This window comes from Cebidichthys violaceus, unplaced genomic scaffold, assembly GCF_023349555.1.
Source record: "Cebidichthys violaceus isolate CVI_PGR_0920_01 unplaced genomic scaffold, fCebVio1.0.p SCAF_48, whole genome shotgun sequence".
NCBI classification, from domain to species: domain Eukaryota; kingdom Metazoa; phylum Chordata; class Actinopteri; order Perciformes; family Stichaeidae; genus Cebidichthys; species Cebidichthys violaceus.
The window spans coordinates 673952-699634 of NW_027176683.1; the positions used below are offsets into that span (position 1 = coordinate 673952).

General features: G+C 41.0%; 2 protein-coding genes across 10 annotated transcripts; both read left to right on the top strand.

Moving 5' to 3' along the window:
• Positions 1-2897: 2897 nt before the first annotated feature.
• On the top strand, positions 2898-6674 carry LOC137887095 (tubulin alpha-1C chain-like). Of its 3 annotated transcripts, none has more exons than XM_068729884.1 (4): positions 2898-2996; positions 4538-4760; positions 4851-4999; positions 5633-6674. In XM_068729884.1, exons 1-4 carry the CDS (start codon positions 2994-2996, stop codon positions 6605-6607), a joined length of 1350 nt encoding a protein of 449 aa, XP_068585985.1. In that variant the 5' UTR covers positions 2898-2993; the 3' UTR covers positions 6608-6674. The 3 variants fall into 3 exon arrangements, with proteins under 3 accessions (XP_068585985.1, XP_068585986.1, XP_068585984.1); XM_068729885.1 differs by having other exon boundaries at positions 4563-4760; XM_068729883.1 differs by lacking the exon at positions 2898-2996 and having other exon boundaries at positions 4514-4760.
• Positions 6675-8366: 1692 nt separating this feature from the next.
• Positions 8367-16457, top strand: ndufaf6 (NADH:ubiquinone oxidoreductase complex assembly factor 6). Of its 7 annotated transcripts, none has more exons than XM_068729894.1 (9): positions 8367-8752; positions 9244-9347; positions 9496-9647; positions 9724-9780; positions 9950-10052; positions 10420-10553; positions 11990-12091; positions 14779-14835; positions 16120-16242. In XM_068729894.1, the coding sequence occupies exons 1-9, from the start codon at positions 8571-8573 to the stop codon at positions 16150-16152; spliced, it is 924 nt and encodes a 307-aa protein (XP_068585995.1). In that variant the 5' UTR covers positions 8367-8570; the 3' UTR covers positions 16153-16242. The 7 variants fall into 7 exon arrangements, with proteins under 7 accessions (XP_068585995.1, XP_068585994.1, XP_068585990.1 ...); XM_068729893.1 differs by having other exon boundaries at positions 14779-14864; positions 16024-16145; XM_068729889.1 differs by having other exon boundaries at positions 8370-8752; positions 14779-14864; positions 16120-16457.
• Positions 16458-25683: the final 9226 nt, after the last annotated feature.

Below are 25683 nucleotides of genomic sequence, written 5' to 3' on the forward strand. Positions count from 1 at the left end.
TCTCCTCAAGATGAATACTGCATTAAAGAGATTTTATTTTCTTTGATTTAGTGAATGAAGCTGATATTCACTGAATGCAAGAAAAACCTGCATCCAGCTTATTGGTGCATTAGCGCCACCTTCTGCTCCGGAGAGTGGATCAGCCAATAGACTGACAATATTTCATAAACATCAAAAAATCTCCACATATACCACATTAACCTATATTTTATCCTCCAGGCTTTACACTACATTATGTAGAGAAGTCATCGTATAGTATGTCGAAAAAATCTAAATATAAGTCATAGTACAATATGTCGAAAAGTCGAAAAAAAAGTCAAAGAATAACTCTATCCAGTCTGGTACATCAAGTTTAACGACATCAGGGTGTTTTATAAATGAAGCTGAATCACAAGATGAGGCCCAAACCACCCTCAAACCAGCATGACACCAAAAAAAGAAAAGGAACGACTGAAGCATTAGTTTAAATACATTCTGTTATTTATTCCTTGTTTAGTTCCTCTGCATGTTTGGAAGCACATACCTGTGTGAGCAGCTTTTCTCTGTGATGAAGATGAACAAAAACCCACACAGTGATGCACACCTTCACTCCATGTTGAGGGTTTCCATGAAATGTGTACTTAAGTATAGTACTTGAGTAAACGTGGTTATATATCTTCTCTGTGAATGAATAGTAATATTCACACTCATGTGATTTGTAAGACAGAGACTCTGAACAGCACCGTAGAACTTAAGAGGTCTCTTAAAAGAGTTTTAATAAAAAAAGGTATATTTCAAAATAAGCCCAAAAACGCACCTCACCAAATTGCAGCTATATTTATATATTTGGATAGTTTGGTGACACTTAAAATGAGTACAAGGTATGAATAAAGCTGCAAAGGAAGCTAGGAAACAGAAAAACAATTCAAATGAAATAAACATGATGCGCTTCTTAACCGTGACAAGAAGTACAAGCTGCCTCTGGGATCTCATTCCTGCACACACTGTAATATTTACAGACACTTTTATTATATGTCCTTTCTTTCCATATAATAGGTACTGTATTTCACGTCTGTGTAGAACATATTTAGTGTTGCTGATCTGACATTAAACCGCAGTGAAAAAGCTTCAGAGCGTTCAGCAGAGTCTTGCCTCTCTTATGGTACCCATATTTTATTGATTGGACTCATGGTTTTGGTATAAAGTGCATATGTTTGAATGGTGGTTTTGTTGAAAATCCCTGTTTACTCTAATCTCTCATAATTAGCCTCTAATGTATGGGGTCAGGTTGTAACAATTCACCTAATTATATAAACCTAAAAAGGGAAAGTACAAACGCTAAAATTAAGGGCACGGGCGGATCTGAATTGGTTGGTTTACAGAGTCTATATCTGCCTGAATAACCTGGTGGAAGGTAGAAAAACACGCTGACTATGACCTCCCTATTATTCCCTATAAGGATAGACCACACCAGACACCAAAGAAACCACACTGCCAGGTAAATGTCAAACAATATATTAATATAACTCAAAATTCACTCGGCATACAAACAACAAAACTAAAATGGCGGTCCCTGTGTCCACCGAACCCGCGCTACCTCACCACAGCTCGTCCCGATGGTGGCCCTCTGTGCCGTTCCCAGCGAAGACTCCAGCCTGATAATCCCTTAAAGGCCTGCTTCGGATCCGTGGCTGAACAATCGCCGGCAAACTGTGCTCTCCTGAGTCCACTGAACGGAGCTCGCTTCCTCCAGTCTGCGTTCACAATCTTCCCCCCGACATAATTTATACAAAACACCGGTCAACCCAACTACAACAATAACAATAACAGATCCTATTAATATCCTGTGTTATAAATACTGCCAACTAATAAGATTACAGTACTCTATAGTCCATATCACCAGATTCAACCCGAGGCTCTTGTTAAGCCCGACGGACCCAAATTCGGGTCTGCTGTAGCATTTACCGTCCAAAAAAGTCCATTTATGCATGTATTTATGAATATGAAAAAAAATTCAAAAAAATTCAAAAAAAAATTCAAAATCTGGGTAAAACAAACAAAGTGTAAATAACTTTTACATTGTATTACAATCGTCTAAATTGTATGAAAACAAATTAGATAGATAGATAGATAGATAGAGAGAGAGAGAGAGAGAGAGATAGATAGATAGATAGATAGATAGATAGATAGATAGATAGATAGAGAGCGAGAGAGAGAGAGAGAGAGAGAGAGATAGAGAGAGAGAGAGAGAGAGAGATAGATAGATAGATAGATAGATAGATAGATAGATAGATAGATAGATAGATAGATAGATAGAGAGAGAGAGAGATAGAGAGAGAGAGAGAGAGAGAGATAGATAGATAGATAGATAGATAGATAGATAGATAGATAGATAGATAGATAGATAGATAGATATGTATTCGTCCCGCAAGGGGACATTTGTTTGATACTTTTTTATACATTTACTTCAGTAACATTTTGAATTCAGGAGTTGTACTTGTATTTATACATTGTGGTATTGTTACCTTTCTTAAGTAAAATATGTAAATGTTAACATTCTTTGATAGTATCATGTAATTTACTTTTATTGCATTCAAATCGAAAACACAATAGGCAGGATGATGTTTATTTATCTCTCATATTTTTTCGTCATAATTGCATGTTTGCTATTCGTAGTTATCTGTTATGTTGACCAGGAATTGAGCTCTGCCTTTTTGTTTTCATAAAAGTTGAGACAGAATAAAGTTTTGGAAAAACAGCCGTCATGACTGACCTATTGGTAACACCTGTAGTGAAGACGAGTGGTTCCGTTTAACCAATAGAAAAGAAACTCCTGTGACTCTCGGCCAATCGGATTGAACCACTGTTTACCTTCCAGGAAGAGAAGTATAAAGTTCCTCACCGCGCGGACACGCGTGACAGCCTCTCGCTCAGCACTCATTGAAACGCAGCTGTGAGAGTTTATCGTCCTCTTCTTTCTTATTTCAACCTCTTTCGACACAGCGTCGGGAAACATGGTGAGTGGAACAATGTGACGTTTTTTCTTATGATTTAACCACATTCACAGCCCAGATTTTGTCAATTAATTTTCAATGTAAGCTATTTATCGGTATTAGATAACGTTCATTACCGAACGTTTAGCTTTAGTTAACATTTCCTTTTCATTAAGTCGTAACAATGTTCCCGTTGTTTATCTTTCGTAGAGACGAAGCTTCACGTGGTCTACTTCTTCTTTCGCGTTTTGTTTGTAAACAAACCAGACGTGCACGGGTCGCGCGCCACCTGCCGTCACGCCAGAGTCTGTTCAGCCAGTCTTCTGTAGTTAGTTATTGCACGAGACCGACCTCAAAGAACCGAGACTACAGTTAGCCGGTGCTGAATGTATGCAACGCAACAGATAAATATTGCCGTAGATTGGCCGATGGCAGGCGATTACCGGCCGATATTTGGCCGATAAATCGGTGCAAAATGTATAATATAAAATATACATATTTTCAAGATGATATTTTGTAGATAATAAGCTATTTGTCTTATATGTTGCATGACTAGGGGCCTGTTGTTCGAAACCTAGATAAGGGATTAAGCCAGGATATGTTGGTTATCCTGGCTGAATTTAGCCTTTAGCAGTCGGTTGTTAGAAAGCTGGATAACTTTATCCTGGTCAAGTTACCATGGTGATTTATTGTCTGCAGCTAGCCTGCTCCAGACCAGGCTAAATGCCAAGCTTAGTTGATTCTGTTGTCTTATCTTTGGAGTCAGAAATGAATGTGTTTCATACAGTCGGTCCATGTTATGATGAAGGCTACGCATTGGCCTCGTTTTTAAACAAACACGTAGGCTAAATTATTATTTTAAAAAAAGAAATAAAACAAAATATGATCAAATTTTAAAAAAAAAGAAATAAAGTTAGCCTATTACGATAGTTCTTTTTCATAATTGGGGCCTATTCGTGTGTTCGTCATTGTAAATAAACACCCTTGATATTGTTTGCCAGCTCAAATCTGATGTTATTGCAGTCATTACAGTCATTAGAAATGGCTGCACTTGCAAAGGTGCTTGAAATTAATTACACGACTCATTTAATCAGTCCGTCTCCAAACTTCAAGACGGCAGCGGTGCTTCATTTTATGAGAGGTGTGTCACCTTACGTCAGCATTCAGATCCGCTGTTCATCGGAGGAAAGTGTCCACGCCTGACGTCTCATCAGTGAATCTGTGATCCATCTCTGTGGTCTACTGAAGAAAGCCGTGGCCGCGCACTTACTCGAATTAGTTAGACCTGGCTTGACAAAGCCGCCCCTCCTCAGCCTGGCTCGGCGTTCGAACAACCAATTAAGCCAGGATGAACTTATGAGACTTTGTCCAACCTGGCTTTCCCACTTGTCCTGGATGTCTTTATTCTACTTTCGAACAACAGGCCCCTGGTCATGATGTTGTGATATATTTTTTATTTATTTTTTTAGCTTTTGTGGCGATCTCAAGTATCTAATTAGACATGGTTAAAGATGGAAATGTCTGGACATATTTAGTGGTAAATGTTACAAATCGTTGTCGTCCAGCGTGAGTGTATCTCGGTGCACATAGGTCAAGCCGGCGTCCAGATTGGAAATGCCTGCTGGGAGCTTTACTGCCTGGAACATGGGATCCAGCCGGACGGACAGATGCCCAGTGTAAAGTCCACGGGAGGAGGAGACAATTCCTTCAACACCTTCTTCAGTGAGACCGGAGCCGGAAAACACGTCCCAAGAGCAATTTTTGTCGACCTGGAGCCCACCGTCATCGGTAAGTGTCATCACTTATAACTGAACATTAATTTGATAACTAAAGTCTGTGTGTTTATAAGGGAGTCAACGTCTGTTTTTGTCTCTTCAGATGAGGTGCGCAGTGGGACTTACCGCCAGCTGTTCCACCCTGAGCAGCTGATCACTGGTAAGGAGGATGCTGCCAACAATTATGCCCGTGGACACTACACCATCGGCAAAGAGCTCATCGACATAGTGCTGGACAGGATCCGCAAACTGGTGGGTAAATTCAAAGCGGGAGAAGTGCCTTCCTGATATGGCTGAATGCCTGGAACAATGTATAATTCTAAAGAATTGATCAGGAAATACCCATAACTAAGATTCTAATGGTGAATTTAAGGGGTCATATCATCCAGGTTACAACACATTTGCTGACTTGCTTCTACTAGTATCTTGGCATGCAGGATAATTTGCTGTAATTTGTCCAGGTTTTTAAGATCTCTCAGATGTCTGCCTCCAGACCAATACTGTTTGTGTGACTGTAATTTCATTACTGGAGCTTATTGCATGAACATAGGGGCCCAATTTCAAGACAAGCTACCCTGTTACTCTGGACTAGAAAACATGGTGCTGATTTCTTTCTCTTTTTTTCTAGAAAGCACCTTGCTATTGAGATCAAAACAAAAAAATGTCAATGTTTGTCAAGTATTTATTTCACAAAGGTGTATACAAAAATAGGCTTACCATCTGACTTTTTCATATAGACTATTTTATTTATTTATATGTTGAATTAGCCACTATACTATACCATTATCGAGATATGAAATGACCTATATTGGTATAGAAGATTTTGGCCATATCGCCCTGCTCTAATATCGTATGTAATCACTGTCTCTCCCTCTCTTTCTTCAGTCGGACCAGTGCACTGGCCTTCAGGGCTTCCTGGTTTTCCACAGCTTCGGAGGTGGCACCGGCTCTGGTTTCACCTCTCTGCTGATGGAGCGTCTGTCTCTCAGCTACGGCAAGAAGTCCAAGCTGGAGTTCTCCATCTACCCAGCTCCCCAGGTGTCCACCGCTGTGGTGGAGCCCTACAACTCCATCCTGACCACCCACACCACCCTGGAGCACTCCGACTGTGCCTTCATGGTGGATAACGAGGCCATCTACGACATCTGCTGTAGGAACCTCGATATCGAGCGTCCCTCTTACACCAACCTGAACAGGCTGATCAGTCAGATCGTGTCCTCCATCACTGCTTCCCTTCGTTTCGATGGCGCCCTCAATGTTGATCTGACGGAGTTCCAGACCAACTTGGTGCCATATCCCCGTATCCACTTCCCTCTGGCCACCTACGCCCCCGTCATCTCCGCTGAGAAAGCTTACCATGAGCAGCTAACGGTGTCAGAAATCACCAACGCCTGCTTTGAACCAGCCAATCAATTCGTGAAATGTGACCCTCGTCGCGGTAAATACATGGCTTGCTGCCTTTTGTATCGCGGTGATGTGGTGCCCAAAGACGTGAATGCTGCCATCGCCACCATCAAAACCAAGCGCTCCATCCAGTTCGTGGACTGGTGCCCCACTGGTTTCAAGGTTGGCATCAACTACCAGCCTCCAACTGCAGTTCCTGGTGGAGACCTGGCCAAGGTCCAGAGGGCCGTGTGCATGCTGAGCAACACCACCGCTATCGCAGAGGCCTGGGCTCGGCTTGACCACAAGTTTGACCTGATGTACGCTAAGCGTGCGTTTGTTCACTGGTATGTGGGTGAGGGGATGGAGGAGGGAGAGTTCTCTGAGGCCAGAGAGGACATGGCAGCTCTGGAGAAGGATTACGAGGAGGTTGGAGCCGACAGTGTCGGAGACGATGATGAAGGAGAAGAGTATTAAACAGACATGCATTCCTCTTATTGATCTGTGGCATTTTAATGTCTAAAAATAAAGGGTTTTTTTCATTGAATTAAATGTTGTCTCTTTTTAATACTCTTAAGTTACATTTAACTTTTATCTTAGATGGGTTACACACATTGTAAATTAAATGAGTTTCATTTAACATAGTTTGACGGCAGAGATTTTGCTCACTTTTGTCACTTGGGGGCAGTGGTGTTCAACAGAACTGGCAAACTACTCCAACATTTTAAATTGTTGCAGGTAGCTTAACTACTAAATTACTTTTACAGCGTCCAGTGTTTTCAGTATACTATTTACAGGTCTCACAGTTACTCATGGAAAGTGTGATTTGTGCTTTTAAAAAAAAAAAAAAAACAGGCCGAGGTTCTTATTATGGTAGAGTCTGGTATTCACTATGGCCCAAGGGAGGGATAGGGTGGTGTCTCATGCAAGCAGACCGGTGGTGGTTAAAAAAAATTAAAATGAATGTAGTTCTCCTTTTACCAGACTGGACAATGTGACACTATCATGGAATCAATCTGGAAGTTTGGTAAAGTCAAATTTTAGAGGGGCAATATATAATCTGGGAAAAGAAGTGAACACAACTGTTAACGTTTTTAGTTTAAGTTTTATTTTGACCAGGTTTAGCTGCAAATGCATTTAATCAAATTAGTCGATGTTATTAGATTTAAATGCTTTAAAACGGACAAAACAAAATGGCTTCTACAGTACACTGACCTACATGTGAATACATTTTTATTGCACTTTCAATTGTCATCTTACAATCAATTGTTTTTTGATGAATTATTTCTTTTAGAACACAGATACATTATTGGGTAAAAGTGCAGAATACAAGATTTATCGAAACTAACTCATTGTACATTTTCCTTTTCTTTTTTTTGCATGAAAACGACACACAACCAGTGGTCTGAGTTCATCTGCAAACACAAAGGCAAAAAGAATTTAAAAAGCCACATATTACACTGCTGAACGAACAAGGGAGAAACCTAAAACGGCACCTCTGGAGAGTGTTCTTCTCAATGTAAGACATGGAGTTAAGAACCATTGTTTCTCCATCTCACAATCACAGGTTTATCTGACTCCTTTTGGGAAATAAATACATTTAGGGTTGCATATTTGCTGAAAAGATGTGCACTTAAAAAAATTCAAAATTCTTGTCCATATATATATATATATATATATATATATATATATATATATATATATATATATATATATATATATATATATATATATATATATATATATATATATATATATATATATATATATATATATATATATATGGTGGTAAACATTATGGGCTCATGTCTTTATGTCAAGATCTTAAAAATTCAGTGAAATAAAAAAAGAAACAGCAGAGGAGAAAAATGCCCAAATAATAAAACTAAAAGAAATACATTTACATCACACATAGATCCGTCCTGCATGGATTGGATTTTAAATATTTAAAAAAAAAACACAGTAGCGCTTTCAAGTAGTTTTTCAAAATAAAAAGACAGACGCTAGATATTAAGTTACTGCGATAACTAGTCTGTTATCTTGGTCTCTTTTACAAGAGATCCAAAGGAAATAAAATACAACAACAGAATTTATATTTATTTTTGCAACAGATCCGTGTGAGCTGCTAGTAGAATATTTGCTACTCTTATTTTGGAGGCAGTATGGTTGTATTTCCGGTATTGTGACGGATGCGGATCACGTCTGTGACCTGCTACTTTGTGTGATTTTAACATAAAAACAACCACATTTACGGTTGGTATTCTTGTATATAACCGTGTTCAGTTCCCTGAATGTCCACACATGATTTTAAACTCATCGGTATGTATTCTCAGCAGCTCTCGTTAAATTCAAAAGAAGCGGACTTTAAATCCCGTCGGCGTTGGTTGCGCGGGGGAATGTTATTATTGCGACACAAAGGGTGAAAGTTGAAGGTGGAAACATGGCCGCTGGAATCAGAGCTAAACATGGCTGGTTAAGCAGCAACACGTCGCTGTATCGCGCTCTTCACAGACACATTTCACCCAGCAGCGTTTGTCTCCAACGAGCGGCGGATGTTCGGGGCGCGAGAGCCGCGAGCAGCGCGACAAGCGACTCTCAAACGTACTGCATGGAGCTGGTGAGGTGGGTCCTGCTAGCTAACGCTAACAACAGTTAGCATTGCAGCCAGATACGTCACGCTGTGTCCAGTAGCTAGTTTAAAGAGATACAGCGCTCCTGTTAAATGACGTCACAGCACATTATGACGTGAAGCGTTAAACGTTTTTTTTTTTAACACCATCACTCTGTTGTTTGGTTAAATCTTTGCACTACTGTTTGTTAGTTAATTTAATAGTATTCTATTTCATTGTGCATTTTATATTTAATATTTTACTCTGTTATTTTATTTACCGGCACCATAAATGTCTCCTTGCAGGATTAATTAAGTATCTGTCTGTCCAAAAACACAAATATTGTATGTACTCGTGTACACCTGAACAAAATAATGGTAAAAGTAAAAACTGGCAAAGTACTGAGTTTTTTGATGTGACGTTTTGAAAATACAGAATGAACTTTAACTTTAGAAGAATGTCATCAACTGCACCTCCTCTGGCTGTCCTCCTCCTCCTCCTCAGGTCCAGAGACTATGACGGCTACGTGTCCTCGCTGCTCCTCCCAGAGGAGGCGCGGCGCTCCTCTTTGGCTCTGAGAGCCTTCAATGTGGAGCTGGCACAGGCAGGTAGTCCAACAGCGAGGCTGGAGGAGGAATGAGTAATACTGCTGTTACCACTTCACCACCTCCACCATCACTTCTGCTGCTGCTCCTGTTTCTGGGATTGCTTTTGGCTCGTCGAGCAATTTCTTTCCTGCATTTGTTTCTCCACAAGGTGAAGGACTCGGTTTCCCAGAAGACCATCGGTTTGATGCGAATGCAGTTCTGGAAGGCGGCCGTCGAAGAAATCTACAGAGACGAGCCTCCGAACCAGCCGGTCAGCGCCGAGCTGTGGAGGGTAAATATCAACCTGCGGACGGCAGAAGAGTACGTCAGATGAAGCAAAGCTTGTTAGGGCCTTTGAACACTTCAGCTCAGCAACAGTGTGGATGATGTTTTGCAGGCGGTGAGGAAACATTACCTGACAAAGAGATGGCTGCTGAGGATCATCACAGAGAGAGTGAGACCTTCACATTGAGAGCAGCAGTCTCTCGCTGCAGCATGCGGTTATGCTGACGGGAGCATGTTTCTACAAATCAACGTTTGCATTTTTAGTTTAGTGTTTCATTGGAGGGCCACTGAGAACGACTGTGCTCCAAGTATATTCTCAGTACTTCCTGTTTCACCAGGAAAAGGATCTGGACGACCGAGCCTACAGGAACCTGCAGGAGCTGGAGACGTACTCGGAGAACACGCAGTCCTCTTTGATTTACCTGCTGCTGGAGTGTTTGGGTGAGTGAGTAACTGTAACCCACGTCCTCTCCGTTAGGTCTGTGGTTCACTGGATCCTTCCTACTGGTTGTGACGTTATTAGTCACAGTTACAAGAAGTAACTGCATTTTCCAGATGGTTGTAGATCTAGCTCTTCAAGTAAATTGTAGGACACCAGCAAACTGTAACAAATAAAACATCGTTTCCCAACAAAATAATTGTGGCTGGTGAAGATGAGGTCCAAAAAACCAAGATGGCGACGGCCAAAACTTTAAGAGCCAGTAGGTGAGGGTGGAGATCAGTGGTGGGACTTGGTGAGAACGTTTTATTCTTTTCAAACCAAACTGGAGAAAGTGAGGCTGCCAACATGTTTGTTGCTTTTGTGCAGGGTTGAAAAACGTCCACGCCGACCACGCAGCGAGCCACATCGGTAAAGCTCAGGGGATCGTGACGTGTCTGAGGGCGACTCCGTATCACGGCAGCCGACGCAAAGTCTACCTTCCCATGGACGTCTGCATGCTGGTGAGTCCACGGATCACATGATCAAAGGTTCAAAGGTTCAAAGACGCGGAGAGGGTTGTTCACGGTGCTCTGAGGTGAACACACCCGGCTGTCCCCCAAACAATGTCTTCCTCTGAGGAGGATATAATGAGCTTGAGTTAAATACGGAACGTTTCCTCAATAGCATATAGGATAAAGTCAGAAATGATCAAATCAAATGATGAGTGAAGAAGACATTCAGTGCTTCAGACACTTGATGCGGTGGGGTCATTTCGGTCGTTACCCAGAAAGCATTGAGGCCCGATACCCAGCGTTAGTGTGGGAACAAAGAGTCTTTACAGTCAGTTCAAACATGTACTGCTAGTAATATGAAATGATTAAATGATGTATTCAATATAATTATGATAATAAAGTGTATACTGACACTGCAGGTGTCATTTGTCACAGTGATCAGCATCTTTCTTTTGGATGTGTGAGGAAGTCAAATCTGTTTATTCTACTATCAAAAGAATCTGTTTGTATGTATATATATATATATATATATATATATATACAATCTGTGAAGATACGAGTCGTAATGAAAACATATATTATTCATGTGACGGTTACATCATGTTGAAAAGCGTTAGTTCAGATTCACAGAATCCAAACTAACGCTTCAAAACACCAAAGTCACACGAAACTACAACTCTTCTGTGTTCTGAGAGAGAGCTCAAACTAGCTGAGCTCTCAATTCACTCCACTGGGGTTGAAAGACTGAATTCTGTTCCCAAACATGACATAAGACACACACACACACACACACACACACACACACACAACCATCTGTCCCACACAGAGAACCACAAACTGCTGCGTGTTCACAGTGCAGATGTATTTAGGTCGCTGCATGAAGCACGCAGGCTGTTCAGCTGGAGGATGACGAGGCCGGCTGAGCACGCTTCTCCCTTGCCTCACCTTCTCTCTGCTGCCTGAAGGGGGCGCTGTTCACACACAGGAAACGGCCTGCACTCCCACACAGGAACCATTCAGCGCACGTTCTCCTCGTGCGGGGCGACTCGCTCATCACTGAAGAAGAAACACGAGATTAAACGTCTTCTGATTTTATTTCCTCGCATATTCAAAAGAAACTGATGCCGATTACTGGGATCCATTTCATTATATATTCAGTGTTTGTGTACATTTCATTAATATGCCCTTGTATAATTATATTCAATAAATAATTAAAATACAAGACATATTTTTCCAGGGTCAGCAGAAAGAAAAGCGTACCACTTACTGAAGACATTTTTTATCCAAGGCCGTCTTCTTCTTCATTCATTCATTCCAACCCCAGGAAGCCGTATAAAGAGGAAACATTATCCATCCCGTAGGAAGAGTGAAGTCAAATGTTTACAAAGTAAAAGAGAGATCAGCGTTGCTGTTTTTAAGTATTTGTGTTCCCGTGTTTTCTGCAGCACGGAGCTTCTCAAGAGGACTTCATCCGAGGCAGCCGGGAGCAGAACGTCCGGGACGTTGTGTACGACATCGCCAGTCAGGCTCACGTACATCTACAACACGTATGTACCCAGAACCAACGTCCAGACCCTAACCCAGTGAAAGACCAAAAACCCTAACAAGCCCTAAAAAAACAGGAAATGATTCCTGGAGAGAAGTGAAGTCACGTGACCGTGGTGGAATTCCTTTATAGACTAACGTGAAGTCACGTGACCGTGGTGGAGTTCCTTTATAGACTAACGTGAAGTCATGTGACCGTGGTGGAGTTCCTTTATAGACTAACGTGAAGTCACGTGACCGTGGTGGAGTTCCTTTATAGACTAACGTGAAGTCACGTGACCGTGGTGGAGTTCCTTTACAGACTAACGTGAAGTCATGTGACCGTGGTGGAGTTCCTTTAGACTAACATGAAGTCACGTGACCGTGGTGGAGTTCCTTTATAGACTAACGTGAAGTCACGTGACCGTGGTGGAGTTCCTTTACAGACTAACATGAAGTCACGTGACCGTGGTGGAGTTCCTTTAGACTAACATGAAGTCACGTGACCGTGGTGGAGTTCCTTTATAGACTAACGTGAAGTCACGTGACCGTGGTGGAGTTCCTTCATAGACTAACATGAAGTCACGTGACCGTGGTGGAGTTCCTTTATAGACTAACGTGAAGTCACGTGACCGTGGTGGAGTTCCTTTATAGACTAACATGAAGTCACGTGTCCGTGGTGGAGTTTCTTTACAGACTAACGTGAAGTCACGTGACCGTGGTGGAGTTCCTTTATAGACTAACATAAAGTCATGTGACCGTGGTGGAGTTCCTTTATAGACTAACGTGAAGTCACGTGACCGTGGTGGAGTTCCTTTATAGACTAACGTGAAGTCATGTGACCGTGGTGGAGTTCCTTTATAGACTAACGTGAAGTCACGTGACCGTGGTGGAGTTCCTTTACAGACTAACGTGAAGTCATGTGACCGTGGTGGAGTTCCTTTAGACTAACATGAAGTCACGTGACCGTGGTGGAGTTCCTTTATAGACTAACGTGAAGTCACGTGACCGTGGTGGAGTTCCTTTACAGACTAACATGAAGTCACGTGACCGTGGTGGAGTTCCTTTAGACTAACATGAAGTCACGTGACCGTGGTGGAGTTCCTTTATAGACTAACGTGAAGTCATGTGACCGTGGTGGAGTTCCTTCATAGACTAACATGAAGTCACGTGACCGTGGTGGAGTTCCTTCATAGACTAACATGAAGTCACGTGACCGTGGTGGAGTTCCTTTATAGACTAACGTGAAGTCACGTGACCGTGGTGGAGTTCCTTTATAGACTAACATGAAGTCACGTGACCGTGGTGGAGTTTCTTTACAGACTAACGTGAAGTCACGTGACCGTGGTGGAGTTCCTTTACAGACTAACGTGAAGTCACGTGACCGTGGTGGAGTTCCTTTATAGACTAAGGTGAAGTCACGTGAATATTAAGATTACATAATCCAAAATGGAAGACTCCATTGTCTTTTTTTGTAGAGGGAACCAGTGACACTAACTTCCTGTTGGACTACTAAAAAAATGTGACTTCCTGTCTGTGGCTCTCCGCTCCAAGCCCATTGGTTCCTACTGAAGACGTTAAAACAGGTTAATATTTGTTAAAGTTCTCTGTAATTTCCTGAATAAACTGCTCATTGTGGTTTTAATCAAACAATCAGGAGGAAATAGAGCGTTTGTTTTGGGACTATTTTCAGCGGTGGATGAATCTACATTTGGCGCTCGAGTGAGGGTTTGTTTTGACGGATTCAGGAAGTCAGAATAAAAAGGTAAAGTGTGTTGATGGTGATGAAGGAACAACAGCGAGGCTTATTGGTGGTTCTTTTTTAATGGAGGTTAATGGCTCAGTTTGAATTTTCACCCAGTTGGTGCTCTGACATGTTTACAGAGCGGTTATTAAATATAGAGAGAAAACGTCACGGAAGTGTCTTTTGGTTTTAGCGTCGCCTCACTAATGCAGCTGTGATGAGATTGGGGCTAATTGGTTTTGAGATTGATTAGCCTCCACTTACTGCCCTTAATTGATTTCTCTTCTCTCTGAGGGTTTTTTTCATTAAGCCGCCTCGCTGCCCAAACACTCATCAGCATTTCTGTTTTATTTGAACCTTGTTTACGCCAATTAAATCATCTCTAACTGGGGTTATACAGAGTAAACTAGTATTTACTTCCTCCTCAATGCTGTTATTGTCTTTTATGAAGTCGTCTCCTGACAGTTTAAATTAGAAAGACGGAGAGAGGAGGACATTAGGACATCTGACGCTCCTGTGCATTTAAATCTACATCATAATGATAATAAAATGAAATGACAAGACATGTTTGTTTCTTTTTAATGATTGACGTCATCATAACTGTGTTATTCTGCACTAAAGACTTGTTCTAGTTCTCTCTACTTCTAGTCATGAGGGTTCTGTTTCTATAGAGGAGCAGGACTTTTATTTTGAAAATCAAGACCACAGAGAGAAAGATGTGACGGCAGGAAAGAACCCCCCCGATACTGCTTTGAGGTTCAGAGGGTTGAAGTCCTCTTACTTAACTAGTGTTGGTGTTTTCTAATAAAAGCACAAAGACAAAGAGATTCAACGTGTTTCTGTGTGGATGTGAGATCTCTAGAAATAAGGAGGGAAAATGCACATGTTTTCATGCACAAATGGTGTCTTGGAAATGGCTCAGTGTGGCATTAACCTACTTTGTTTTTTTCTCTCTCTCTCCTTCAGGCGCGATCATTTAGCAACAACGTCCCAAAAGCTGCCAATCTGGCCTTCCTCCAGACGGTGAGTCTCAAAGAGCCCAATAAGAGAAAGTGAGTAGTAGTAAAAAAACACAGACGATCTCAAAGCTAATGTCGTCTGAGGACTGAAGGTGTTCAGAGCTTCACGTGTTAAAGCTGCATTCTCTCTAGTGTCCACCAGGGGGCGACTCCTCTGGTTGTATAGAAGTCTAGTCTAAAATGACTCTACTTCTCTCTTGATTTATTCCCTCAGTAAACATTGTAAACATGAGTTTATGGTCTCAATCTCTAGTTTACAGTCTTCTTCAATACAGCATGATGTTCATTTAGTACATTATGGAACATTTAGAGTCAAACACACCATAAAGCAGGGGACGATTTAGGGCCTCTGTTCATTGACTCTAGAGACGTATTGATTTCAGGCAGCATTTAAAATACTGATTTAAATAGTTTTTTCGGACAATGTTTCATCTTATAGCTCAATTTTGACCTTTTTTCTGGGTGTTTTCTGACTTTTAGTCCAAGTTGAAACTTCCTTTAGACAGCAGGGAAACATCACTATTATTAATATCACGTTCCATTTCTGATCCCCCTCAATGCTTCACAACGTATTAAAACACAATGCTGCTTATTTAAAAACACATTTATATTTGTGTATAAGACAGAGCATAATAAAACTACTCATGGTCTTTCAGAGGTAGTTTTCTGCTGATAAAAAAAAAACACAGATTACTAATTTCAGTTTGCAGTAAATGAGTTTCCTTTGTGACGAGCCATACGTCCATAAACATGCTGAGGAATCTCTGAAGGTGGAATTCACATGTTCACGCTGCAGTTGGTTCTCTGCAGTGCAGCAGCGTGAACATGTGAACATGTGAGCGTTGGGATGCAGGAACCACAGAGAGGAAGCTGGTCTGCAGCTCTCTTACTTTAACACACAAAGCTTTATTTAAACCTCGCCGAGGAGACAAATATAGAGAGAAATGTCTTGCAGATTAATTGTAGTTTTATTTTGTGAAACTTCTCTCATGAAACTGAGATGAGCTCAAAGGGATAAACTGAAGTATAAAGACATTGTTTAAAGATATGAAAATATACAGTAGAATATGACAACCAAACGATAGAAGAGTAAAGTAGTTAGCCAGCTGATTCCACACTCGTTACAGACGATTAGCCGCTCATCTTTGTGCTTTTAAAGCAGACTCTTCTTCTGTGGTGTTGTGTGCTGCAGGTGGTGTTGGAGGACTACCTGCAGCGAGTGAGGAGGGCAGATTTTGATATTTTCCACCCGAGTCTGAAGAACAGAAACCCCCTTGTCCCCTTCCAGCTGTACCTCCGGTCCTGGAAGAAGTCCTACTGACATCAGTCCTTCCTCCTTCCTCCTCCTCCTTCCTCCTCCCCTTCCTCCTGTGATGCCGCCTCTTTGGGGGATTCTGCCTGGAAGACTTTCAGGAGGTTCACAGAGAAATCTAGACTTGTTTTGAAGCACAGTGAAGTCTGCCTCCTCGATGAAAACCACAAACCACCTCCGGCTCTCACACCAGCTTTGGTGCTTGAAGAGTTCCCAGGAGACCAGTGTTCCCACCACAATATAATATTATATTCCCTGAGTGTAATTTCACCAGATGTTTTAAGCAAAAATAAAGGATAGTTTTGGTGTATTTGTTTAGTTTCAACCTTCATTTCTATCGGTAATAATTACATCGTAACTTCAAAGTTAATTACTGAAACAGGTTTCAAAGCTTGCTGAACGGCTGTCACGAGTTTAGTCCATAACATTATATAAAGTGCTGCAGGGATGGTGTATTTTTTTTGTAGTCCAACCATATAAATACGATAGGAGTATTCACATTAAAGCGGTCAGAGCGTTCGTTTGTAGCTAAACTCAATCAACTTTAGTAACGTTACGAAGCGTAGAAAAAACAACTTGATGCTTCATCCACACACTCTTGTAGGAAAGATCGTTGCTATCAACAGACGATTGGCAACTTTGTTCTGCTTAATATTATGTAGCTAGCGTAGCATTAACGCTACGCTAGCTACATAGCTAGTTGGCTAGCTAAACTTCACAAATGAACACCCACTTTTATGAAGAAGTGTTAATACAATCTCTACTACACCACAGTCACATGGTTACAAGCTTTTTGGCGATTTTTCATATCTTAACCAGGCGGCAACCTCCGGTTCTTCAAAGCTTCATGTGTTAAAGCTGCATTCTCTCTAGTGTCCAGCAGGGGGCGACTCCTCTGGTTGTATAGAAGTCTAGTCTAAAATGACTCTACTTCTCTCTTGATTTATTCCCTCAGTAAACATTGTAAACATGAGTTTATGGTCTCAATCTCTAGTTTACAGTCTTCAATACAGCATGATGTTCATTTAGTACATTATATTGGATCGTAAATACTGAATATGTTTAATATTTGAAATTGGTGTGGCCAAATACACATACATTTTATACACAAATACAAATATATACACTCGTATGGACGATGACATTACACATATGCAAAGATGGCCGTATGGTTTTATTTACATAACAATAATCATCTATATGAGCGTTTGCACAAAAGATTATTTAGGGCACCGGTGGTCAATCGTTTGGGATTCTAGCCACCGACATCTCCGTATACGTTATACTTTACCAACGACTGACTTCTTAAAAATGTGATTTCACACGAGACACGAACATCCGTCTCCTGAGTGAGAGTCCTGTTTGTTTGTACGAATGATTTTGTAACTATGCACCAATTCCTCTAAAATCTAATCTAAAATTAGACAAATTGTCTCATGAATGTGATTTGAAGTTAGCTCATGCATGCGATTTTAAAGGGCTTTTATTTTGAAAAGCTACATCAGAATGACCTGGTTCTCTCTGAGTGACACATTGAGGTGGTCTACTATCAACCTGAGGTGAAATGATTTTGTAACTATGCACCATTTCCTCTAAAATCAAATCTGAAATTAGACAAATTGTCTCATGAATGAGATTTTGAAGAGCTTTAATTTTGAAAAGCTACATCAGAACGTCCTGGTTCTTGCTGAGTGACACCTGCTGAGATCAATTTAACTGATTGGACTACACACACACACACACACACACACACACCTGTTTACACAAGGTCTCACAGCCATGAGGTTTTCCTTTTGACCTTCAACATCTATGTTTCGTTGACGTCAACGTTGTTGATGATTCTATTCATAAATATTCAGGTAGATGTAAAAAAAAAAAAAAAACGAGACTGGGAGGTTTTTTATGTTTATTTTATGTTTAAAATACATAAGTTGAAATAAAGGCATGCGTGTTTGTAGGAAAAAAACCTAAATCTGTATTTTGTATGATTGTTGGAGTTTTTCCAAACAGATTAATATCTTGCACATAATATAAGACATCGTCTGTTTGAACACGGTTTCCATCCTTTTTGAGATCAGACCGGTTGAACGTTCTTCCTGCAGAGAAAACGGTTTGTTGGTGAGATTCGGCTGCTTTCATGAGTCGTGTCCTCTGCATGCTGATTCTGATGCTGTTGGTCTTTCGGCTTCCTCCTGTTTCTGCTTTTGTGTTTATTTATGGGTTTAAAACCTCGGGTGGAAACAACCAGCTGGCTGACATTCACAGAAATATGGATACATGTGTGATGTCCTTTTTAAAATGATAAACATGAAGACAAAGAAATGAGATTTAAGATGGAGTCTGTTTGTGTGTCGTGTTGAGTCGTTTTAGGAAGGGATGCTTTTCATTTTATTTGTTTCTAGTGTGAAGTTAAATGTTAGAAGGTCACAAAACAGACACGAGAAAACAGCTGTATGTTTTTATATTATTTATGTTCATACTTCATACTTCATCGAGATGGAAACACGTTCTCCATTCTGTGTTTTGCTGAAAGAAAAGCTTCTTTAGGAACCAACAAGCCAAAAGCAAAGATCAATCAATCAATCAAGATTATTTATGAAGCACATTTCAAACAAATCAAAAGCAATCCAAAGTGATGAAAGACAGAAACAACACAACAAATAAAATGTGTGAAAACTAAAACCACACCATAAAAACACACTGTATAAAATCACTTCATAAAAAAGCAATGATAATAAAATCCAGAGCATTATAAAACACAACAGACTGAACATGTGTTTTAGTTTCTGTTTAAGAATAGCAATATTGTCTGTTATTATTAACATGAAAGTATAATAGAAATGTTATTATCCCAAAAAAAGAAAACAGTATTAAAGGTAGAGTGTGTAACATTTTGCAGAAATGGAATATTATATTAACAACTGTGTTGCTTTGCACACGGTGGAAGTTTTAACCTTCTGCAGTCTGCAGCCTCACCACTAGATGGCGCCAAATGTTGAACGCTGCACCTTTTAAGATGTTGTCGAAAACCTGAAGCGGCCAAAAGAAACATATCGTATAATGCTCTCAATCCTGGCTCACTTCCTCTAAAGAAACTCACAACCTGCATGCTGTCACAGCTCTACAGGCCGAGCCCGAAGGTGGCCAGAAAAGCTGCGTCAACGATTCGTTAAGATTCTGAGCGCGCTCAGTGAGCTTGTTTTCCTTTGGCGACGTAAACACCAGTAAAGAATTATTTCTTTATTTGTATAAATTTGATATTTGGTGCTATATTACGGCGAGAACGAAAATGTTGACTCGTGTGTGGACGGATGACGAGGTGGAGTTGCTGCTTAGCGTCACGTTAAAATATAAGAATATAAAATGTTGACTGTGAGTCTTGTTATAGGAAATATTCAGACGTCTCGGTGGCCTTTCAGGAACAATCTCCTGCTACTGAAGGTTTCCTCATGAAAAGACACGATAAATATGGTAATATTTGGCAAATATTACCATATTTGATAAATTGTGTTATTTAGCATCTTGTAGGCCGACGTTTTCAAGAGCTCCGACTCCCTAAATTGTGCAAGGACACGCGGGTTCGATACCAGCTTCACCACTGCTGTGAAATAAATGTATGACAATCTTTTATTTTGAAACAACTGGTCTCGAAGATGACCAAATAACACACGATACAATGGGGAAAGACGACGTCATCGTTTCCCCAAACGCTCCATTTTACACGTCCACACGAATACAAAGTAACCAGACAAAGTAACCGTGACTCACTGATGAGTCGCCTTCAGCCTCCCGTATGACGTCTCTGCAGAGACGCACTGATGCTGTTGTTGACAGCGAGAGCGTGCATTAGTCCACTCTACAGACACACCGGTCACTAATTCCTGACACCGCTGCACAAAGACGCCGACGCGCTGAGAATGAAGCTGCAGCTGTGATGGAGGCGGCGGTTTGTCTGTGTGGAGAATCTGATCTTTAATACGTCCGTGGAGGCTCCACTGCTGCTGCTCTCCAATCAGAGCTCAGTAAGCACAAGGAGATGGTTACACAACAGTGGGGGTTAGGAGACCTTTACACACGAACAAAAGACATGAAAAAAGCAAAAATACTCGCCTAGAAATATTAAATGTCCAGGGCTTTTATGGTGAAAGGTAAGAAAGGAGGGAGTAGATCTGGTCTACGTTGCCTTTGTCAAAGTAGAAAGGAGATACAAAGTAAATATAGTTTCTTTGTACTGACCAGGCGGCAACTTCCGGTTCTGAAATATAAAGTCAAAGCTTCACGTGTTAAAGCTGCATTCTCTCTAGTGTCCACCAGGGGGCGACTCCTCTGGTCGTATAGAAGTCTAGTCTAAAATGACTCTACTTCTCTCTTGATTTATTCCCTCAGTAAACATTGTAAACATGAGTTTATGGTCTCAATCTCTAGTTTACAGTCTTCTTCAATACAGCATGATGTTCATTTAGTACATTATGCTCCATCTAGAGTCACACACACCATAAAGCAGGGGATGATTTAGGGGCGGGGCTACATGCTGATTGACAGGTCTCTACCAGAGACGTATACAGTGTCTCTACGTCACTCCTCCTCAGTCCAGATATGGTCACTTCCTGTTCACTGGTTGCAAAAATCAAGATTGCGACCACAGAGTGTACATAAGGAGTGCAGGTAGTCACTCATTGGTTTGTGGACTGATGTTTTGAAGCCTTGAGTTCGGTGTTTTGGCCGTCGCCATCTTGCTTTTTTGCAAACAGAGTTCAGAAGTGACCATATTTGGACTACGGAGGAGGCGCAGCTCAAACTGCAACGTGATTGGTCGATGAAGTCACTTTTTGGTGCAAATGAATCGCATGAAAACAACAAAAAGTCCTTTTAACTCTTGTTCACTAAACATCCAATGATTGTTTTCAATACTTCTGCTATTAAACTCCGTCTATGTGGAGCTTGTTCACACTGGTTTGTATATTTAGAGAATGAGCTGAAACAGTTTGAGGACATCGTGTCTCTTCTCATTGCTCCGTCTTAAAAGACGTATCGTCCATAATTGTGACAAATTAAATCCTCTCTGGGGCTCCGTTCTTTACTATAAGTAGCTTACGAGGCAGAGATTTTTAATTGGACCCTCTGAAACGCTCACCTTTGTAGTGGAGCGGGGACGCACACGTCAACATAATTGGTTCGATAAGGCGCTGCCTTCTGCACGCCTTTGATTCCTACAGCGACCTCGACACTCACAGTTATTTTCACTCTTTGTATTTATTCTAAACACTTCCACGTAATGAAGTGAGAGGAAGCGCTGCGAGGCTTCGACACCGGTACTGATGAGGCTGAGTGCAGGTTATTGAAAGCCTCAGCGGACTCAAGGAACACATGTGGAACGTCTCTCTGTGGACGTCACTGCTGAGTTTGTGTTTTGAAGGTTCTTTCCTTAATGAAAACTCCATTTCTTGCTCAGTTGATACATCACAAATATGAAAACACATTATGGGAACTAAAGGTTACTTATGTTTGCTGACTCTGAAGAAGCTGCTTTTTATTCTTAATGGGAGAAACGTTTTTTATTTTTACCAAAGTAATAAGTTCTCAAAAACAAAATGAACCCAGAGGAACATGATGTACACAGGATACAAAACATATACAGCTGACTTTAATTATGTCTCCTAAACATTACCTGTTTATTACCCCAATAAAACAAAACTGCAATGTGAATTATGTTTCACGGAAAATTCCTTTTTTAATCGTGGACTGTGATTGCTTTTGACTCATCACAAACAAGAGCACACAGAAGTCTGCGTCGGGGTGTTCATGGTGGTGGTTGTTTTCACCGGGAGATGTTTGTGTCCGCTGTGAACTAAATACTTTTGTTCCGTTTTGTTTTGTTTCAATTTCATATTCATTTTAAGCCAAACTAGGAGGCAACCTCTGGTTCTGTGGTAGAGTGCAGATAACGACACGGCGAAACTCACGGAGCGACCTTCTCTGAAAGTGCACTCGTTCCTCTCGGCGTCGACTTTGCGTTTACATATTTCTTCTCCAGACCTGGAATAACTTGATGAATCATCATTCTGTGTATTCATGGGTTCGTCCGTGAGGTGCAGCAGGACGGTCGAGACGATTCGCTGGAATCAAACCAGCAAGACGATGGTTTCCTGATCCTGAGCATCAGAGAGTCTCCAGAGAGTCTTTGCTGATGCATGAGGCTCCTGAACGCTGCTGGTTTCACTTCCCCACAGAGTCTCGCTCACACACTCGCTGATCGATGCTGCCTCTCAGATAAGTGTCACCACGCTTTGGGAGAAAGCTGCAATGATTTCTTCTTTTTGTTAAGTGTTTCCATCTCTATATAAATCTATACAACTGAAGGCTGAGGGATCTGAAAGTCTGCAAAGACTGAAAAGGTTCAGCTTCATGTTGACACAAATGAATTTGTTGATTCAGCGATTTATATAAATGGGAATGCCTTCGTTATTTAATTTACTTTCAACCTTCCGATCAGATTACCTGTGTTCAGACTCCTGAGGAATCAAGAGAGTTTCTATCCCTGAATGCTGACTTAAAGGTAGCCAACTTCCCTTTGCTGCACCTAATTTAATCACTATAAATATATGCGTTCATGGGGAGTTGCTATCGGCAGAGAAGTAAATCCACGTGGAGCTTTAGCATTGAATTAAACTGGTAAACCTGCTGCCTTCAAGGGATAAAAACCTTGTCTGTCGAAAAAAGTTCAAGCTCAACTTGTGCTGCAGCATGACGTCATCCGGCAAAGATTATTACAACCCGCATGTCCTATGGATCACAGACTGTATAGAAGAAGTGGACGCAGTCATCGTGACGTCACCCTCGAGTTCGTTGATGTCACTGTAGCCATCTTGGATTACGGCCGTCGCCATGTTGTTGTTTTTCTGACGCCGTATATGTCTCTGGTAGAGACCTGTCAATCAGCGTGTAGCCCCACCCCTAAATCATCCCCTCTTTATGGTCTGTTTGACTCTAAATGGAGCATAATGTACTAAATGAACATCATGCTGTATTGAAGAAGACTGTAAACTAGAGATTGAGACCATAAACTCATGTTTACAATGTTTACTGAGGGAATAAATCAAGAGAGAAGTAGAGTCATTTTAGACTAGACTTCTATACAACCAGAGGAGTCGCCCCCTGCTGGACACTAGAGAGAATGCAGCTTTAAGACTTTTCATAACTGGAGGTTGTTTCCTGGTTCATTTCGTTCTTAATTTTCTCTCTCAAATGAGTTTGGGTGACGTGACGTTTGGATTTAGGGGTTTAAGGGTTGTTGGTAAAAGTAATCTGGAGGTTTGAGTTTGGGTGGAGAGGATTTGACACAGCACTTTTGTTGTTCTGTGTCCTCCATGTCTCCGGCAGCAGAGCAATCAGAGCAGCAGGGAGCTTTGTCGAGGAGCTTTAGAAGCTTGTGTCGATATGGATTTTAGTGTCACAGTGTTGAAGCTGCACAAACAGATTTAACTGCTCCAACAGTTCGCCTTTAACGCTGCGTTCAACACACTTTCTGCTCTCAAGCTCCAGCAGACAAGCGCTCCCTGTTTGGCACCCTGACGCTCGCTTTTATTTTGGAAATGTCACAGAAATGTCAGGTTTTTTCAGGTCAGTCATGTGTTGAATTTAAATCTGTCGGTGATGGTATTTGCTCTAAGACTCTTTAAGCTGTGCCCGGTGAAAGCTTAACTACAGTCAGTCTGACAAACCTAAACCTCAAGCAAAAAATCAACTTAAGCTGACAAATATTCATCATGTAAAAATTCCCTTTAATAAAGGAAAATCCATTCCAATAAACAGACCTCATGTAAGAACACGCCGACATTCTGCTCCTAAATGTATCTCAAAAGTAAAAGTACTCGTTCTGCAGAAGAATGTACACTGACACTAACACATTAATATATAATCTAATATATCATTAAAGTTATTATTTACTAATAACAAATAACTCAACGTTTAGTTTTGGTTTCACTCTGGATACAAACTATCCTGTGTTCAACCCGTCCACCAAAACACGTTATAAACTACTCTTTATACTGAGTCGCCTGACTTCCAGGTTTACACTTCCTATCCAAACCAGGCGGCAACCTCCGGTTCTGAAGAGTGAAGTCAGAGCTTCATGTGTTAGAGCTGCATTCTCTCTAGTGTCCAGCAGGGGGCGACTCCTCTGGTTGTATAGAAGTCTAGTCTAAAATGACTCTACTTCTCTCTTGATTTATTCCCTCAGTAAACATTGTAAACATGAGTTTATGGTCTCAATCTCTAGTTTACAGTCTTCTTCAAGTAAGACAGTATTGCAACCGTACCCAGCATCTTTGATAAATGTGAAAAGCAAAAAATGCGTATCAATAATACACTAAATCACTTAAGAAAATTGCTTGTTATTGCTGAGAACGAGCTGTTCTTACTCTAAAACCACTCAGAATTAGTCATGAGCTTTATCAATATTAAAGCCGGGGGCAACGACGCCAACGCCTCTCTTTTCTTTTCATCTTTTTCTCAATGGTCCTCGTTTCCTTTTCATCCACTCCGTGACTCACCGGGGTCGGTGAACACGACAGGAAGTGATGTCGTCCGCAGTAGTTGATCACATTTTCTTTCTTCTTCCCTCTACAGCTTCTGAGAGATGAATGCAACACTCGCCAGAGATATGAAGGTTAAAATTCTTCTGTTCTTGTGTTGTTGCAGGACTTTTCTTAGCTTGTTGAGGAGATCCAGAGGTATTGAATCCATACGAAATAAAGAGCAAGTGGCACTGTGGAGCGAGAGGAATGTGCTTTCAGCTCTGTGATTGTCGGCCTTGCATTTTTCTTTCCTCTCAATCATTTTAGGAGCAGAAGGACTTGAACGAGACGTGTAATGATTAAACAGTGAATAATCTTCTTCTGTCTCGGTCTCCGGGTGATGCGGTGGTTCTTTCTTTATCTTCTTTTACCTTTTTTCCCTGCTGAATATGTTGAGATTTACCGATTTTACCGTAACCACGGTTACAAAACCTCACAGTTTCATACTCGTAACAACTGTAGAAGCTTTTTTCGTAACAACCGAAAAAAGCCAACATAGTCTCAACCGCAGTTTGTGAAATAGTCAAGAAATGCTAAATATTGGTTTTATTTTTTTTCTGTCGCTCGGCCCAAATTATTTTCAGGACAACAATATGCTTCAAACGGAAAGTTAATTTAGGCAACAAAACAAATGTTGAGTTAGGCAACGCATGAATGTCACGTTTAGGCAACAAACAAACGTTAAATTCAGGCAACAACACCAACGTTAGGTGTAGGCAACAAAACAAGTTAGGTTTAGCCAACAGTGTGAAAGCTTAAGTGTTTTCAGGGGGATCTATTGGAAGACATAGAATATAATATGTATGAGTATATTTTTAAGTGTATTGTCACCTGAAAATAAGGTTTGATTTTCCAACATATGGAGTTGGTTCTCTTGACAGAGCCGTCTGCCATGTTTCTAAAGTTGCCCAGAACAGACAAACCAAACCCTGGCTCTAGATAAGCTCGTTAACATTTGATGTGT